The 14,403-nt window shown below is 41.1% G+C and overlaps 1 protein-coding gene across 1 annotated transcript; it reads left to right on the forward strand.

Annotated features, from left to right (window-relative positions):
- The first annotated feature begins 11,502 nt into the window (after positions 1 to 11,502).
- On the forward strand, positions 11,503 to 13,966 carry LOC138888488 (uncharacterized). Its single transcript, XM_070170357.1, has 3 exons — positions 11,503 to 11,757; positions 11,855 to 11,921; positions 13,647 to 13,966. The coding sequence occupies exons 1-3, from the start codon at positions 11,503 to 11,505 to the stop codon at positions 13,964 to 13,966; spliced, it is 642 nt and encodes a 213-aa protein (XP_070026458.1).
- Positions 13,967 to 14,403: the final 437 nt, after the last annotated feature.

A 14,403-nucleotide genomic window follows, 5' to 3' on the forward strand; every position in this document is an offset into this window, starting at 1 on the left:
TGAATCTGCACACAAGGTGCAGGGAGTAATGTGAGTACTCCACCTAAGTAAGTAATAAAGGTAAATGAAAGCTGCGTAGTAAGAAAACACATAAAATACAGCGTAACACTACAGTAAATGCAGTACCTTTCCAAGACAGTACAAAAATTGTTTTCTTCGTAAATCAAGCTCAGTTTCAGTAAAACCCTTTCAAACAACTTTCAATGGTTTCAAAAGAGTGATAAAACAGTAAGTAAAAACGATAGAAATGTAAATAGCCCCCTTGGGTAAAAATATGTATCATAAACTGCCCCTCGTGCATAATATCAACAGAACCAGCCCCTCGAGCTACCTCACAATCACTCGTAATCAGCCACTCGGTCATAATATAAATCAAGAACTGCCTCTCGGGCAACAACATGGAACAACATCAGCCCCTCGGGCTACATCACATCTCACACTAGGTACCCGTGCTCACTGGGGGTGTACAGACTCCGGGAGTGGCCCCATACGACCCAAGAGCAATAATAAGCCATCTCATGGCATATCAAACAGGCTCTCGGCCTCATATCAAGCCACCTCGTGGCGTTACAATTAGGCCTTCGGCCTCATAATCATAAATCAATACCACACTGCTGCGGCGCGCAGCCCGATCCCATAATATCCTAACAACACAAGCCCTCAACCTCACTCAGTCAAAAATCTCTCATGCCACTTGGGCAACAGTAAAACATGATGCTCAGCCCAAAATATCATTTAAAATATCAAAACGGAGTAAATATGACTTGAGTTATGAAACATGTAGAATACTGCATGACTGAGTACAAATATGAAGTAAAAACAGTGAGGAATAGTAGTAAAAATCCCCTAAGGGTCCAAAACAATTGGCATTCAGCCCAAATATGCCATTCAGCCCAAAACATGGTAAAAATTTCCTAACACAATGATATCAAACAGTTTACAATCAAATTCACGACTTAATAGTCATACTGGACAGACTAAGTCACAATCCCCAATGGTGCATGACCCCACGCTCATCATCTAGCGTGTGTGTCACCTCAAAGCAGCACAACGATGTGAAATCCGGGGTTTCATACCCTCAGGACAAACATTTACAATCATTACTTACCTAAATTCGGTCCAAACTCTAGTCCGCGATGCCTTTGCCTCTCAACTCGGCCTCCGAATACTCCAAATCTAGACAAAAGCAGATTCATACCATCAAAATATGCTAGGGGAACAAAGCCCACTCGAAAATATCCAATTTATACAAAAAATCTCGAAATTGACCAAACCCGGTCCTCCGGGCCCACATCTTGGAATCTGATAAAAAATCACATCAATAGAATCCTTACACTCTCACGAGTTCGTACATATCAAATACATCAAAATCCGACATCAAATGCCCATTCAAATCCCCAAAAACATTCTCAAACTTTTCTTCCATTTTCCCCCAATTTCCACTCTAATTTCTCAAATTAAATGATGAAATTAAGACTAAATCATGGAATTAAATCAAATATGAGTGAAGAATACTTTCCCAAATAGCTCCACTGAAAGTATCCTCAAATTTCACCTTCTCCCGAGCTCTCTAATGGTTTTTATGATATTGGACTTAAACCCTCGATTTTCAAATATAATTTGTCTGCCCAGATTTTCTTCATCGCGAACGCGGCAGCTCCCTCGCGTTCGCGAAGCACACAGCTTCAATAACCAAACTTCCTTCTACGCAAATGCGAGAACCCTCTCGCGAATACGATGCACAACTGACTCACCTCTTCGCAAACGCGACCTCTACTATGCGAACGCGTAGAATAATTGCCTTGGGGTCCCATCTATTCCACTTCCTCTACGCGAATGCGACAAAACCCTCGCGAATGCGATGACCTCTGACCTTAGCCCTTCGCGAATGCGGGACCACCTTTGCGAACGCGAAGGCCAACTCCACTGCCTCACATACTAACCCTTCGTGAATGCGGGACATCCATCGCGAATGCGAAGGTCAAAAACTTGCAACACCAACAACAATTTTTCTGCAACCTTTTCCAACATGAAATGATTTGTTCAACCACCCGAAACTCACCCGAGGCCCTTGGGACCTCAACAAAACATGCCAACATATCCCATAACATCATTCAAACTTGTTCCAACTTTCGGAACGCTCAAGACAACATCAAAATACCAAAATCACATCGAATTCAAGCCTAAGAGTTCCAAAAACTTCCAAATTCCGTTTTCGATCAAAAAGTCTATTAAACCTCATCCGAATGACCTGAGATTTTTCACACACTTCACAAATAACACAACGGACCTACTCCAACTTCCGGAATTCCATTCTGACTCCTATATCAAAATCTCACTTATCAACAGGAAAACACCAAAATCCCAATTTTGCCAATTCATGCTTTAACCTTCCACGAACCTCCAAAATACATTCCGGTCACGCTCCTAAGTCCTAAATCACCTAACGGAACTAACCAAATCATAAAAATTCCAATCCAAAATCATATACTAACAAGTCAAAAGTTGGTCAAACCTTTCAAAATTTTAAGCTTCAAACTAAGAACTGTTTCTTCCAAATTCATTCCGATTACCCTGAAAACCAAAACCAAAGATTTACATAAGTCATAATACATCACATGGGGCTAGTCATGCCTGAGAACTGGCGAGCAAAGTGCAAAAGCTCAAAACAACCGGCGGGTCGTTACATCCTCCCCCACTTAAATATATGTTCGTCCTCAAACGTGCCATGAGTTGTTCCGAAAACCATCAAATCGCTGTGAAACCTTACCATGCACATACCCAGGGGTGATCCCATGTCACACTATCTCATAGGTCCGATAACACAATGCAACTGAAATTTTACAATCCAACCTAGCCTATAAACTTTAGAATAACATTTCCACTTCTGAAATCATCTATAAGATCAGAATCTCAGATCTATTCTCTGAATAAGCCCGAACAAGTTGTAACAAACCATACCCGCAGACTCAAATGCCATTACATGATATACCACATACTCCAATACTCGTAACGATAGCTTCTAATCACAGTAGTTGTCCAAAACAACCGAATACCGATAATACCTCTTATCAAATGAAGTCTCATTCCAACACTTCCGTATACTGTCAATGATAAATGAAACACGCAGTAAGTCAGAACCATTCCTCAGATCAACCATTCATGAAGCCACTTCTCCCTTGGCAAGGACCATAGCAAATTTCTGAGCCGAACCTCAATATTATCCTTCCCATATGCCGAAATCGAATCCGTTTGTATTCATTATAGATCTCAATGATGTTATCTAATCCAACACAACTACTCTGGTGACATGACACATTAATACAAACTAAAGCCACAACTCGTGCAATCCGCGCACCAATAAGCAACAATCCGAACATACTTGAATAAATAAAATGACTCAAATGAAAGAGCTATACCGCAAGCTCACCAGTACCACCACACACAATGCTGAGAACCCGTCACACATCGTAGAACAAGAACGCACGAATCTATCCGCAGGATCATACCTCCACATAGCTTCGCTCCAATGCGCGACCTCATCCAAACACTGGTCCAACATGAAACACCTCAAGTCACTATGCTCAAATCGACAACCACGCGCAATTAGATGTCTAGTACCAAAAGCCAATAATCATAACCACTTTGAAGCAATTGACATAAAATTACACAAACCCGAAAGGACACAAACAACCGATACGCCATCCGACGAGCAATACATAATACTCCTCCCGCTCGAATTCCACTGAGAGACCCCAATAAAACTGCACCACATGTGCCTATAACCAACAAATCCCAATGCCTCGCAACACGAAAAGTTAACTCATAGGCCTTCCCAGATCTCTAATAAGCTTAATAACAATCGAATCAACACATCCCTCAACAATACAACTCGGCATCAACCAAGCCGACTCGATGTAGAATACACCTCCATATTGGCCTACTAATGAACCCCTTATCAAGGAGTATGTGAAGCTGCTCCTTCAACTCTTTTAACTTCACCGATGCCCGAGACCAAATTAATACCGAAATCAACAACCTTGTCCAGTGATATACCCGACAGCAGGAAACATATCTGGAAGAATCCCTCATCACCGAGACTGAATCAATGGTAGGAGTCTCTGCACTGACATCCATCATGAAGGCCAAATAAGAAAACAACCCTTCCCAGCCATCCGCTGGGTCTTCAAAAATGAAACCTCCCTACTGAATGCATAATCCATCGAACCTCGCCACTCAATCCGTGGCATCCTCGGCATAGCCAACGTTTCCATCTTAGCGCAACAACCCAGAATAACACAATACTGAGACAACCAGTCTATACCCAATATCACATCCAAAATCTAACATACCAAGCAACAAAGATCCACTCGGGTCTCCAAACCCCCAATAGTTACCACACAAGACCGATATACGCGGTCTACAACCACGACCTAACCTGTCTATGAGAAGTCCCAGTTTCCAAATCCATACAGCACGCGAATCACCATATCTGATCCAAACTCCACCGTCTGAATACACAACACACCTCTAACACCCAATCATCCCACGAAAGGTACTCCTATAATTCTTCTATGCCACCAAGCAAACTCGAATACCAGCAGTCGATCCAACAAGAGAGTGCCGCAATACTAATGAAGTATCATCAACTCAATCACATTGCCCTTTTCTGAAACGTATACCCTCATCAAGCCACACCAATTAGTAATATCATTCCCCTAATTATCTGAAGCTGCCCGAGCTGCCTAAGAATTATGACCTTCCTTTTAAATTTGAACCGTGACCTTACACATGCAAATCTCACTCCTACACAACATACCGCATATACCATACGATCCTAGGGTAAACATGAGAACTTCATATCCATTCAGAGCCACGAGCAACTACGTACTTAATTAGCCAAGAACTCTCATATTTGATCCCATCTAGGAGAAAATCATTATACATCCCATGCTCCTCATGCCAGTAGAAAATATACACATCCAAATCGTGGTAGAAATCATCAAGAACTCTCCGACTCCCCTTTTCACAGAACCAAACCTGTCAGGACTGAATCCTTCTAACTTAACCAAGCTACACATGCCACTAAATCCCAAGAGCATTGCCGTGAAACATTTGTATAAACTCATTACCTCATAAGCATCCAAAGAACTAATCATATCTTTATCATGCCAATCCAGCCTACTACCAAGCTATCCCGTCTATCCGAGTTTCCTTCTGATTTACCTTCAACTTGATACTCCTTCTTGCTATAACACCACAATTTCTCAACCTAGACTCATTACACGAGACCCAAGCATAAAACCACAACATCTAAGGCTCATAAGCCGCTGAATACTCTCTTAAATATTCCTAAAAGTACCACATTCAAAATACCTACCCTGAAGGGACTTCCTGCGAATCCAAAGTCGTTACCTTCACCTTCCTAATACTGATATATAGAATCCCATAATTGGTATAGAAATTCCAAAAGTCTTGACACCCTCCAACGCAAACCTCAGTTTCTATCCAAGCATACAACCTGAAAATCTCCAATTATTACATGTAAAATCTTGAACCAACTAGAACCATTCTCGAGAGTCATCCTCTCTACTCAAACCGCAATTAGTCCGATCAAATAGACTGGACGACCCGTGCTCCATTAACACCCCGACACCGTAGAACGTAATCTCACCTTAATACAACCAAGCAACTTCCTGTTCTATGCACTGTACACCCTTTACTCATAACAACTCAAGTCATTCTGTAATTCTTATATACCCATAAAGCATAACATAACCTTTATTGAAAATTCCTTTACTCGAGCCATCCTCGGTCTCATCCTCCATAAGCCATAACTGATTTACCAATACACCTCAAACTGGAACCAACATAGCACAAAACCGTGCAATCAACTAATCAATAATAGACTCCCCCACTTGACTCAAAGCCATAGATCAAAACACACAATAACTCATAATGAATATACTCTATTACTGCTATAATACCATAGTGAGATCAAAATCTATCCTTCATAAGCTCGTGAAACACAGACCATCTAGTACTTTAAATCTTCTGCAAATCTCGTATTCACCCTCATGACAGTCAAGCCCGCTCTCTTAGGCAACCCAAATTCAAATTGCAACACATATACTTCACTGGTAACAGAGATCTTCCAATAAATAACATAAAAGATCACGCCAATTCTGAACACTCCGCAGGAGATAACCCACCTACTTCGCCTCAAACTAACATCTCTTTACACCCTTCCACGTCATAACATTTCGCAGTCACTTAATCTTCCTGAGTCTGAATTCATATCGCAACATGAAATTTACTTCATTCCCCAACTATAAAACATGAAAAGATTCTTCACACTCCCATAACTTGGGCTATACATCAAATCAAGATTGAAATCAAGCACCAAATAGTTCTTACTACCCCCAAGTAGACCCTTCTTGTCCCAATCAAATTATATGAACACATCTCATAGTCACCTCATACTCATCACATAACTATCCAGTCATCACTCCAACTAATCGGGACACCATCAGACATACAAATCCAGAAGCACGTGCTCACACAATCAAATCCTCAGTGCTCAAGCTATAGGCAAAACTCGGCCTCAAGTCATCCAGATTGGACCAACATCAACACATAAAAATCACATCTTGCTCCTCGATCAGGGAATCACAAGCCATCGATGCATATCTCATACTGAGTGCTCATGCGCGCATATGAACCCGTGGAAGGAATTTAAGGAGTTACATTTCAAGCTGAATCAAGGATGCACGATAAGAGTTCAAGAATGTGAAGTTTTTTCCTAAAGGTTCTGCAGCCTCCTGAGGATAAGTACAGACGTCTCCGTACCGATCTGCGAGACTCTACTAAACCTGCTCATGGCATGTGAGACCTATGTAACCTAGGCTCTGATACCAACTTGTCACGACCCTTAAACCGACCCGGTCGTGATGGCACCTATCGTGAAACTAGGTCAGCTGACACAACTCCCAAATTAACCATTAATCAATAAGAATCATTTTTAAGCCTTTAATTAAACAAATATTTCATAATGTAAGTCTAAATGAATAGTGCAGAAATAATATGCAAGCCCGACATCGGGGTGTCACAAGTCACGAGCATCTACTAAGGTCTGAATACAACGAAAAGTCTGAAAATGTACTAAATACAGTCTAATGAAAACAAGAGGGAGAAAAGTAGTGCCGCGAATGTCGGGCATCTACCTTCCTAACTCCGATGACTCTGCCACTTAGCAATCAACACCTACTATCGGGTTCAGAAATTCCTGAATCTACACACAAGGTGCAAGGAGTAATGTGGGTACTCCACCTCAGTAAGTAATAAAGGTAAATGAAAGCTGAGAAAACACGTAAAATACAACGTAACACTACAGCAAATGCAGTACCTTTCCAAGACAGTACAGAAATTGTTTCCTTCGTAAATCAAGCTCAGTTTTAGTAAAACCCTTTCAAACAACTTTCAATGGTTTCAAACGAGTGATGAAACAGTAAGTAAAAACGATAGAAATGTAAATAGCCCCTTGGGTAAAAATATGTATCATAAACTGCCCCTCGTGCATAATATCAACAGAACCAGCCCCTCGAGCTACCTCACAATCACTCGTAATCAGCCCCTCGGTCATAATATAAATCAAGAACTGCCTCTCGGGCAACAACATGGAACAACATCATCCCCTTGGGCTACATCACATCTCACACTGGGTACCCGTGCTCACTGGGGGTGTATAGACTCTGGGAGTGGCCCCATACGGCCCAAGCGCAATAATAAGCCATCTCGTGGCATATCAAACAGGCTCTCGATCTCATATCAAGCGACCTCGTGGCGTTACAATTAGGCCCTCGGCCTCATAATCATAAATCAATACCACACTACTGCGGCGCGCAGCCCGATCCCATAATATCCTCACAACACAGGCCCTCGGCCTCACTCAGTCAGAAATTTCTCATGCCACTCGGGCAATAGTAAAACATGATGCTCAACCCAAAATATCATTTAAAATATCAAAACGGAGTAAATATGGCTGAGTTATGAAAACATGTAGAATATAGAATGGCTGAGTACAAATATGAAGTAAAAACAGTGAGGAATAGTAGTAAAATTCCCCTAAGGGTCCAAAACAATTGGCACGAAGCCCAAATATGGCATTCAACCCAAAATATGGTAAAAATTTCCAAACACAATGATATCAAACAATTTACAATCAAATACGCGACTTAACAGGCATACGAGACAGACTAAGTCACAATCCCCAATGGTGCATGACCCCACTCTCGTCATCTAGCATGGTGTCACCTCAAAGCAGCACAACGATATGAAATCCGGGGTTTCATACCCTCAGGACAAACATTTACAATCATTACTTACCTCAATCCTGTCATAACTCTAGCCCGCGATGCCTTTGCCTCTCGACTCGGCCTCCGAATGCTCCAAATCTAGCCAAAAGCAGATTCATACCAACAAAATATGCTAGGGGAACAAAGCCCAGTCGAAAATATCCAATTTATACCAAAAATCCCGAAATTGACCAAACCCGGCCCCCGGGCCCATGTCTCGAAATCTGATAAAAATTACATCAATAGAATCCTTACACTCTCACGAGTTCGTACATATCAAATACATCAAAATCCGACATTAAATTCCCATTCAAATCCCTAAAAGAATTCTCAAACTTTTATTCTATTTTCCCCCATTTTCCACTCTAATTTCTCAAATTAAATGATGAAATTCAAGACTAAATCATGGAATTAAACCAAATATGAGTAAAGAATACTTACTCCAAAGCTCCACTGAAAATCTCCTCAAATTTCACCTTCTCCCAAGCTCTCTAATGGTTTTTATGATATTGGACTTAAACCCTCGATTTCCAAATATAATCTGTCTGCCCAAATTTTTCTTCATTGTGAACGCGGCAGCTCCCTCGCGTTCGCGAAGCACACAACTTCACTGACCAAAGTTCATTCTACGCGAACGCGAGAATCCTTCCGCGAATGCGATGCACAAATGACTCACCTCTTCGCGAACACGACCTCTACTATGCGAACGCGTAAAACAATTGCCTTGGGGTCTCAGCTATTCCACTTCCTCTACGCGAACGCGGCAAAACCCTCGCGAACGTGATGACCACTGACCTCAGCCTTTTTTGAATGTGGGACAACCTTCGCGAACGTGCAAGCCAACTCCACTGCCTCATATCCTAACCCTTCGTGAATGCGGGACATCCATCTCGAACGCGAAGGTCAAAAACCTGCAACACCAACAATAGTTTTTTGCAACTTTTTCCAACATGAAATGATCCGTTCAACCACCCGAAACTCACCCGAGGCCCTCAGGACCTCAACCAAACATGCCAACATATCCCATAACATCATTCAAACTTGTTCCAACCTTCGGAACGCTCAAGACAACATCAAAACACCAAAATCACATAGAATTCAAGCCTAAGAATTCTAAAATTTCCAAATTTCGCTTTCGATCAAAAAGTCTATTAAACCTCGTCCGAATGACCTAAACTTTTGCACAGACATCACAAATGACACAACGGACCTACTACAACTTCCAAAATTCTATTCTGACCCCTATATCAAAATCTCACCAATTAACCGAAAAACGCCAAAAATCCAATTTTGCCAATTCAAGCCTAAACCTTCCACGGACCTCCAAAATACATTACGATCATGCTCCTATGTCCCAAATCACCTAACGGAGCTAACGAAATCATAAAAATTCCAATCCGAGATCATATACTAACAAGTCAAAAGTTGGTCAAACCTTTCAAATTTTTAAGCTTCAAACTGAGAACTGTTTCTTCCAAATTCATTCTGATTACCTTGAAAACCAAAATCGATAATTTACTTAAGTTATAATACATCACACAGGGCTAGTCATGTCCGAGAACTGGCGAGCAAAGTGCAAAAGCTTAAAATGACTTACATTGTACCCTCTTCGGTTACTATAGCTGATGAGTCAACTTGTAGCAGTGTTGGATCTGGGACTGTTGAACCAACTTCCTCTATTACCTTATCATCTCTATTATGTCTACCAAACTTGGCCTTCAATTTGATTTCTGTTAGTAAAATCACCAAAGACCTTAATTGTTGTGTTGTGTTCTTTCCGGATTATTGTTTGTTTTTAGATCTTACAACAAAACATGTTATTGGTAAAAGATATTTATCTGGTGATCTCTACATTCTTGATAAATGGGAGCAACGGCCTATTGCATTCTCCAATGTTGTGTCTCCTTTTGAATCACATTGTCGATTGGGACATCCCTCTCTACCTTTTTTGAAGAAGCTTTGTCCTCAGTTTTAGAATATTTAGTCATTGGATTGTGAGTCATGTCAATTTGCAGAACACCATCGCATCTCATTAAGTCTAAGGGTTAATAAGCGAGCTGAGTCAGCTTTTGATTTAGTCCATTCTGATGTTTGGGGACTATGTCCAGCTGTTTCTAAAACTGGGCATAAGTATTTTGTCACTTTTGTAGATGATTTTTCTCGAATGACTTTGATTTACTTTATGAAGAGCCTCTATGAAGTGTTTACTCACTTTTCTGCCTTTTGTACTGAAGTCAAAACTTAATTCAATGCTTTGGTATGTACTCTAAGGAGTGATAATGCTAAAGAATACATGTCAGAGTTATTTCAGTCCTACATGAGACAGCATGGTATGTTACATAAGTCTTCATGTGTTGATACACCCTCTAACAATGGAGTTGCTGAGAGAAAGAATAGGCATCTACTTGAGACAGCTCGAGCACTTTTGTTCTAGATGAAGGTGCCTAAACAATTCTGGGTTGATGCGGTTTTTACGGCTTATTTTCTTATTAATCGGATGCCATCTGCTGTGCTTGGTGGTAATGTGCCTTATAGTGTTATTTTTTCGAACAAGTCATTATTTTCGGTGGAATCTAAGGTGTTTTGAAGCACATGTTATGTTCGAAATGTTCAAACATCTCTTAACAAGTTGGATCCCAAGGCATTGAAGTGTGTTTTCTTGGCTATTCTCACCTTCAGAAGGGGTATCATTGTTATTCTACTGAGCTTGGCAAATATTTCGTATCAACTGATGTGGTATTTTTAGAGGCTACACCATTTTTCTATGCATCTCCCATTTCTACAAGTCAGGGGGAGGAAGATGAGTGACTAGTATATCAAGTTACCCGTACTTTGAGAGAACAATCAGAAGATACTCTTCCAGCTCCTAGTTCTTTTGTTGAGCACCAATCGACTAATGTGCCTTCAGTACCTGCTCCAACTGTGTTAACAAGACCCCCAATTGTTCAAGTGTATTCACGGAGGGGAGAGACAAATGATACATGTCCCACACCAGTTCCTTTATCATCTAATCCTCCTTTGCCCGATCCTCCGGATAACCTTGACCTTCCTTCCTATTGCTCTTTGTAAAGGTACATGTACTTGCAAATCGACATATTCTGTTGCTAACTTTGTTTCCTATGACCACTTATCCTCTACGTCTATATCTATGATTGCTTCTCTAGACTCCATCTCCGTACCCAAAACAGTGAAGAAGGCTTTGAATCATCTCGGATGGTCTGATGCAATGCTTGAGGAAATACATGCTTTAGAGGATAACCACACATGGGATTTGGTAGATTTACCAAAGGGAAAGAAACCCGTGGGATGCAAGTGGGTCTTTACAGTTAAAGTTAATCCATATGGTTCTGTGGCAAGACTTAAGGCTAGACTTGTGGCTAAAGGGTATGCTCAAACTTATGGGGTAGATTATTCTGACACCTTCTCCCCGATTGACAAACTCACTTATGTACGCTTAATTTATTTCTCTAGCTTCATACGAGAATTGGCCTTTACATCAGTTGGATATCAAGAATGCTTTCCTTCATGGTGATCTTCAGGAGGAAGTGTATATGGAGCAACCACCCGGTTTTGTTGCTTAGGGGGAGTACATGAAATTTTGTCATTTGAAGAAGCCTTGTATGGCTTGAAGTAGAGTCCACGAGCTTGGTTTGGCAAGTTCAATGAGGTAGTTCCGGAGTTTGGGCTGAAAATAAGTAAGCGCGATCACTCGGTCTTTTATCGAAAATCAGTAGGTAGCACTATTCTCCTTGTTGTATATGTTGATGATATTGTTATCACATGAAGTAACTATGCCCGGGTTTCTTCCCTCAAGTCTTTTCTACATACTAGGTTTCATACAAAGGACTTGGGCCAGTTGAAATACTTTTTGGGAGTAGAAGTAAATAGAAGCAACAACAACAACAACATACCCAATAATATCCCACACTGTGGGGTTTGGGGAGGGTAGTGTATACGCAGACCTTACCCCTACCTTGTGAGGATAAAAAGGCTGTTTCCAGTAGACCCTTGGCTCAGGAAGGTATAAGCACCATATTAATAAAAATATAGACAAGAAGGGACAATATCAAAAAGCCATATAAAAGCAGAATAAAAATAACAAGACAGTAAGGTGATCAACAATGAAAGAAAACAACGGTTAGTCATAAAAACCTACTACCAACAGAAAGTGAATCTGTGTGCCAATACTACTATTATGAACACTCTAGACTACCTACTCTACTACCCTAATCCTCGACCTCCATATCTTCCTATCAAGGATCATGTCTTCGGTCAGCTGAAGCTGCGCCATGACTTGCCTAATCACCTCACCCCACCTTTTCTTTGGCATACCTCTACCTCTACATAGGCCTCCAATGTCAACCTCTCACACCTCCTCACCTGTGCGTTTGTGCTCCTCCTTCTCACATGACCAAACCATCTGAGCCGCACTTCTCGCGTCTTATCCTCAATAGGGGCCACACCTACCTTATCACGAATAACCTTATTTCTGATCCTATCTAACCTGGTGTGCCCTCACATCTATCTCAACATTCTCATCTCTACTACCTTTATCTTCTGGACATAAGCGATCTTGATTGGCCAACACTCAGCCCCATACAACAGTGTTGGTCTGACCACCACTCTATAGAATATACCCTTATGTTTTGGTGGCACCTTCTTGTCATACAAAATACCAGAAGTGAGTCTCCATTTCATCCATCTCGCTCTAATACAATGAGTGACATCTCTATCAATCTCCCCTTCTCCCTAATAATAGACCCAATATACTTAAAACTCCCTTTCCTAGGGATGACCTGTGAGTCCAGCCTCACCCCCCTTCCCCTCCTAGAGTCTCACCACTGAACTTACACTCCAAGTATTTTGTCTTAGTCCTACTTAACTTGAAACCTTTAGATTCCAGGGTCTGCCTCCATACCTCTAATTGCGCGTTCACACCGTCTCACATCTTGTAAATCAGTACAATATCATCTACAAATAGCATATACCAGCACCTCTCCTTAGATGTGGCACGTCAGTACGTCCATCACCAGAGCAAACAAAAAAGGACGGAGTACGTCCATCATCATAACTGGAAAATGGTCTGAGTCCCCACCCACCATCCTCACCTAGGTCTTTACTCCATCATACATGTCCTTAGTCAACCTAACGTATGCAACAGGTACACCTCTAGCCTCCAAACATCTCCACAAAACCTCCCACGAAACTTTATCGTATGCCTTTTCTAAGTCGATGAACAACATTTGCAAGTCCTTCATTCTCTCCCTATACTGCTCCATCAATTTCCTACAGGTTATTGTGTTTTTGTTGGAGGAAACTTGGTATCATGGAGTAGTAAGAAGCAAAGCATTGTATCTCGATCCAGTGCAGAATCCGAGTATAGAGCTATGTCACAGTCTACATGTGAGATTATATGGATACATCATCTTTTGACTGAAATTGGGTTGGAGCATCCAATACCAGCAAAACTCTGGTGTGACAATCAAGCTGCCCTCCATATTGCGTCAAATCTGGTGTATCATGAAATAACTAAGCATATTGAGGTTGACTACCATTTTATTCATGAGAAGATTCAAGAGAACTTGATCTCCACTGGATACGTGAAGTCATGAAAACAACCAACTGATTTATTCACAAAGGCGTTGAATGGAATTCAAGTTGATTACCTTTGTAACAAGCTGGGCATGATCAATATCTATGCTCCACCTTGAGGGGGAGTGTTAGATAATGAATGTAGACATAATCTGAATGTAGACATAATCTTATGCAGTATACATAGCTAGCATAATTATAGGGATTCACATCAGCTTTATTGGATTTCCTTTTTGGTTCTTTCCATAGTTAGGGTTCTATGTACTTGTATCTATACTTGTTACATCTTGAATACAAGATATGAGAGATTGCTCTATTGTCTTTGTACTTTACAGTTTACATGGTATCAGAGCCGGCGTAGTGCCAGAAGAAAACTCACTGGTGGTGACCACTCACCGTATTTGACTGGTTTTGGAAGAAGCTCTTGGGACTTGGGAAATAAAATTTATAATTTTCC

Source organism: Nicotiana sylvestris, chromosome 3 (assembly GCF_000393655.2).
Source record: "Nicotiana sylvestris chromosome 3, ASM39365v2, whole genome shotgun sequence".
NCBI classification, from domain to species: Eukaryota; Viridiplantae; Streptophyta; class Magnoliopsida; order Solanales; family Solanaceae; genus Nicotiana; species Nicotiana sylvestris.